Genomic DNA, 6,245 nt, shown 5'->3' on the forward strand with positions numbered 1-6,245 from the left:
CCAGTTTCTTCCAGCTGCAGATCAGAGGTCAGATTGATCTAAACAGAACTCATCCAGAGGTTCAAACTTTATTTAAAAACATTTAGAATTTTTATACAAATTATTACTTAATTTTACAAAATGTAAAAACATCAAGTTGCAATAAATTAAACAACAGGGAGACAAATAATGTAAATACCTAAAAACTGGGTTTCTACTAATCAGCAGCTGGCAGTTCCACTAGAGGCAGTGGGTCAGCCTCCATAAGGGCCCATATTAAACATGTTTACAGCCTATTGGTCAGATGACAACTGTACCACCTTTAAATGATATTAAGGATTATAGTTCCCGCTCTTTAACAAAACATTTTCCAGGAGTTCACTCACAAAGAGCACTGAGGCTTTATGTAGGCCACCGGGGACAACATAAAACATTTCCAACATGGCGACCGACAGGAACCTGTGGGGGACGTCACTGAGACCGTTTATTACAGCTGGACGTTGGTCTGAGAACCAACCGTCTGCTGGTTCAGGCCCGCTTGTGGTCCAATGTGGTCTACAGCGCCCCCTGTGCCACCCTCCTGAACAGCTGCTGTCTCTGCTGGGCCGTCATGGTGTCGCAGCTCTGCAGCAGGTTGGCGATGACGAGCGTCTGCTGGATGCTGGAGGACCGGACCCACAGACGGCCGTTCATCCCCAAAACCAGCTCACAGGGGAACAGCTGCTGCAGGTCTGCCAGCACCTCACTGTGGGGGGCCAGCAGTCTGTGGGGGGGTGGGGGGGCCACAGGCATCAATAACATCATCAATAACATCATCAATAACATGGTTTCTGTAGTGGAGACTAAACGTTAACAATGATCCATATTAGCAATAACAATTCCTAACGTGTTCGTAACAACACGTAACTCTAGAAACACGAGCTAAAGGCCGTCATATGTCCACAGTCTGACTGTCAATACAGGATCAATATCATCTATAAAGATACAGTGTATACTGATCAATATCATCCATACAGATACAGTGTATACTGACAATATCATCCATAAAGATACAGTGTATACTGATCAATATCATCCATAAGATACAGTATACTAAATAAGTGTATACTGATCAATAATCAATAAAGATACAGTGTATACTGATCAATATCATCCATACAATAAGATACAGTGTACACTGATCAATATCATCCATAAAGATACAGTGTATACTGATCAATAATCAATAACGATACAGTGTATACTGATCAATAATCAATAATAGAATCAATATAAAGTGATCTATCTGAGGCAGTTTTTACCTTCTGACGAGTCCCAGAGAGACGATGAAGAGCAGACCTCCTCCTCCGAATACTCCCATCCCATTGGCTCGTCCCGAACTGTCCATACACACCAGCTCCGGCTCCATGTCCTTATTGGCTATGATGAACTGAGAGAACACCAGGTCGCCCACCTGTACAGGTAACACACAGGGAGGGAGGGGTTCAACACCTGTACAGGTAACACACAGGGAGGGAGGGGTTCAACACCTGTACAGGTAACACACAGGGAGGGAGGGGTTCAACACCTGTACAGGTAACACACAGGGAGGGAGGGGGTTCAACACCTGTACAGGTAACACACAGGGAGGGAGGGAGGGGGTTCAACACCTGTACAGGTAACACACAGGGAGGGAGGGGTTCAACACCTGTACAGGTAACACACAGGGAGGGAGGGGGTTCAACACCCGTACAGGTAACACACAGGGAGGGAGGGGTTCAACACCTGTACAGGTAACACACAGGGAGGGAGGGAGGGAGGGGTTCAACACCTGTACAGGTAACACACAGGGAGGGAGGGAGGGGGTTCAACACCTGTACAGGTAACACACAGGGAGGGAGGGGGTTCAACACCTGTACAGGTAACACACAGGGAGGGAGGGGTTCAACACCTGTACAGGTAACACACAGGGAGGGGGGTTCAACACCTGTACAGGTAACACACAGGGAGGGAGGGGTTCAACACCTGTACAGGTAACAGCGGGTCTTCAGTGTCTCACCTGGACGTTGGGGCGGTTCCTCTTGGTCGCCCCTCGAACGCCAGGTAGGACAGAGACGCCTGCTCGCTTCCTCCAAAGTCCACCTTGAAGACGTCTCCTGATTTGACCGTCACGATGCCGATGACGGTCTCTCCTTTAGCCGGGACGTACTGAGGACACAGAGACAGACTCAGCTCCCAGCATGCACTGCTCCAACACCTGTCCTCTTCTGAAATGTCCTCATGGAACACCAACGTTCGCTTCACCTTCTATTAGGAACTCCGAACTCCATTTAAATATATAGCTATTTAAAGTTTGACCCAATATGGTTCACCGGATTTAACTTCCAGAACAAAAACTAACAACTCTCATACATTAGTTCGGTGATCTGAGTAATTCGGGCCGGTACTGGTTCACCAACCGGTACTGTATTACTAAATAATCTGAACTTTTCAGAGCGGAGTCCCGCTGCTCGCTGCCGTAAAGCACAGCGAGCTGTGGAAGACAGAACAGCGGAAATAATGAATTAAATTCAACTTTAATGACACAAAGCGCATCTTGATTACTTTATTTTAAGCCGTAATCTCGACTGATCCATAATGATTTAAGTTCAGTCCAAGAGTCCCGCCTTATGAGGCGTTCAGGTGCGCTGACAAAGAAATCCCTTAAATTGCGAGATTTCTAAACGGATTTCTGCACACAGTAGGAGCTCCAGTTAGCGCAGATCTGACAGTAACTGGATGGTGTGGGTATATAGAGTGAGTCCGGTGCAGTCTCACCCTCCTCTGCTGGGAATCCATCCAGAACATGTTGGGCTGTTTGTGTCGGAGGACGCCGCTTTTACACACCAGCAGCCGGTCTCCGCTCCGCCTCAGACCCGGTCCGCACACCACCTTCTCCGGTCTCCCGGGGTCCGTCAGAGAGATGGTGTCGTCGGTCTGAAAGCAGAACTCATCTCCCGGTAACAAAACCTCTCCGACTTTCTCCTTCAACCCGGGAAACATGTCGACTCTGCAGCAGCTTCACTCACATGTGTTGTTGTTGTTGTTCGACGGACGGAAATCAATGTGACACAGGAAGCAGGAATCAGCCTGCAGCGCCCTCTGCGGGCCGGAGGCGGGTTATTACATTCTTATTTTATATCAATATTTAAAATGAGGCCTTATGTCTTTATTTCTAAATTCAAATTGATCAGTTAATCGATTATTTCCTCCCGCCACTGCCTCGTTAAGTTTGTCTGGATTGTTGTTGTTTGTTGTTGTTTGATGAACTTAATCAATAAAATACACATTCAAATTTATATTGTATACTTATCATTTTATACAAATAAAATAAACAATTGTTGAACTGTAAATTGGAAATGTCTCAATAATATATAATATATTATAGTTATAAATATATAATTTATCCCTAATGGACATTGTAACATCTGGAGTTATTCAGAATAAAGGAAAATATCATATTCAAAGTCTGCTGGAGGTTAAAGTTGAGATTTAGATGGAAATAATTATATTTTTGATCTTTATTTAAACTTATATTGTGAAAAACTGGAAGAAAAAAACAACTGTGTTGAAACTTTATTGAAATTTACATTTGTTACATAATCTTTGATTAAATATTTGGTTATTGTTATTATTATTGTTTGTGTACTAAGATTCTTTTACAGAGCAGATATATGATCACATAAACTACTGCCATAACTTGTAGTATTAGTTGTATTATTAGTTGCATTATTAGCAGTAATCAGTATTAGTTGTAGTACAGCCGTCGTCGGGCAGAGGGCGCTGTTGATCAGCTGATGAGTGAAAATATAAAGATGAATAATTGTCTCTTTCACATATTGATCTGTAATCAGTACTTCCTTATTGTCACTGTATATCTGATCAGCCTTTTCTTCTTTTCTGGAAATATTCTTTAATAAAGTTTAAACAACAAACATCAAACTGTAAATACAAACAGTAAACTGTAAATACAAACATTTTACTGTAAACAACAAACATTAAACAGTATATACAAACAGTAAACTACAAACATTAAACTGTAAACAACAAACATTAAACTGTAAATACAAACATTAAACTGTAATTAACAAACATTAAACTGTAAACAACAAACATTAAACTGTAAATACAAACAGTAAACTGTAATTAATAACAGTAAACTGTAAATACAAACATTAAACTGTAAATACAAACATTAAACTGTAAATACAAACATTAAACTGTAATTAACAAACATTAAACTGTAAATACACACATTAAACTGTAATTAACAAACATTAAACTGTAAATACAAACATTAAACTGTAATTAATAACAGTAAACTGTAAATACAAACATTAAACTGTAAATACAAACAGTAAACTGTAAACAACAAACATTAAACTGTAATTCAGTCAGGACCACTTTCGTCAAAATATCTTATATTCCAAGCAGAATTACATTTGGCGGTATGGCTCTGTTCTGGGACCTCCTTGTCCTTCCACGTGCCTACGTGGAAAACCTTAAGGCAGGGAGAGCACACCTCCCTGCCCTTCCATGTGCATACATGGAAAAGTTTAGGACAAGGAGAGCGGCAGCAGAGACCCCAGGGTACAGAACAGAGCAGCATCAATGGCAATCAGAAAATGACATTGATTAACTAGAAACAACATAAAAAGGAGGAGCTGGGGTGGAGGTGGGTGCAAAGGCTTGTAGAGGGAGCAGCAGAGATAGGCAGGCAGGCTAAAGCAGCTTAAATAAGGCGCCATGCGTGATGTTTGCCAATTGGATGCTTGAGGAAATCAGGTGAGCTGTCAGCTGACTGTGTATGGTATCCAATGGGAAGCTTTGAGGAATCAGCTGATGTATGTTTATGACTAGCTGTGCTCGTATGATATAGCTGTAACTGAAAGCTAAGCCTGACTTCGTGCCCTGCCTGAACTAACGCTATGCTCAATTTAACAAACAGTAAACTGTAAATACAGACATTAAACTGTAATTAACAAACATTAAACTGTAAATACAAACATTAAACTGTAATTGATAACAGTAAACTGTAAATACAAACATTAAACTGTAATTAACAAACAGTAAACTGTATATACAGACATTAAACTGTAATTAACAAACAGTAAACTGTAAATACAGACATTAAACTGTAAATACAAACATTAAACTGTAATTAACAAACAGTAAACTGTAAATACAAACATTAAACTGTAAATACAAACATTAAACTGTAATTAACAAACAGTAAACTGTAAATACAAACATTAAACTGTAATTAACAAACAGTAAACTGTATATACAGACATTAAACTGTAATTAACAAACAGTAAACTGTAAATACAGACATTAAACTGTAAATACAAACATTAAACTGTAATTAACAAACAGTAAAAAATACAAACATTAAACTGTAAATACAAACATTAAACTGTAATTAACAAACAGTAAACTGTAAATACAAACATTAAACTGTAAATACAAACATTAAACTGTAATTGATAACAGTAAACTGTAAATACAAACATTAAACTGTAATTAACAAACAGTAAACTGTATATACAGACATTAAACTGTAATTAACAAACAGTAAACTGTAAATACAGACATTAAACTGTAAATACAAACATTAAACTGTAATTAACAAACAGTAAACTGTAAATACAAACATTAAACTGTAAATACAAACATTAAACTGTAATTAACAAACATTAAACTGTAAATACAAACATTAAACTGTAAATACAAACATTAAACTGTAATTAACAAACAGTAAACTGTAAATACAAACATTAAACTGTAATTAACAAACATTAAACTGTAAACAACAAACATTAAACTGTATATACAAACAGTAAACTGTAATTAATAACAGTAAACTGTAAATACAAACATTAAACTGTAAATACAAACAGTAAACTGTAAACAACAAACATTAAACTGTAAATACAAACAGTAAACTGTAAACAACAAACATTAAACTGTAAACAACAAACATTAAACTGTAAATACAAACATTAAACTGTAAATATACACATTAAACTGTAAATACAAACATTAAACTGTAATTAATAACAGTAAACTGTAAATATACACATTAAACTGTAAATACAAACATTAAACTGTAAATACAAACAGTAAACTGTAAACAACAAACATTAAACTGTAAATACAAACATTAAACTGTAATTAACAAACGGTAAACTGTAATTAACAAACAGTAAACTGTAAACAACAAATATTAAACTGTAAATACAAATATT

At 38.0% G+C, this 6,245-nt stretch overlaps 1 protein-coding gene across 1 annotated transcript; it reads right to left on the reverse strand.

The window, feature by feature from the left end:
* Positions 1–49: 49 nt before the first annotated feature.
* On the reverse strand, positions 50–3,058 carry LOC127374612 (exosome complex component RRP40-like). Its single transcript, XM_051420163.1, is given in 5 exon segments — positions 50–742; positions 1,281–1,432; positions 2,018–2,046; positions 2,049–2,166; positions 2,776–3,058. Coding segments are annotated over 5 exon segments (732 nt in total). The 5' UTR covers positions 3,001–3,058; the 3' UTR covers positions 50–534.
* Between the last annotated feature and the right edge of the window lie 3,187 nt (positions 3,059–6,245).

Source organism: Dicentrarchus labrax, unplaced genomic scaffold (genome assembly GCF_905237075.1).
Source record: "Dicentrarchus labrax unplaced genomic scaffold, dlabrax2021, whole genome shotgun sequence".
NCBI lineage: Eukaryota > Metazoa > Chordata > Actinopteri > Moronidae > Dicentrarchus > Dicentrarchus labrax.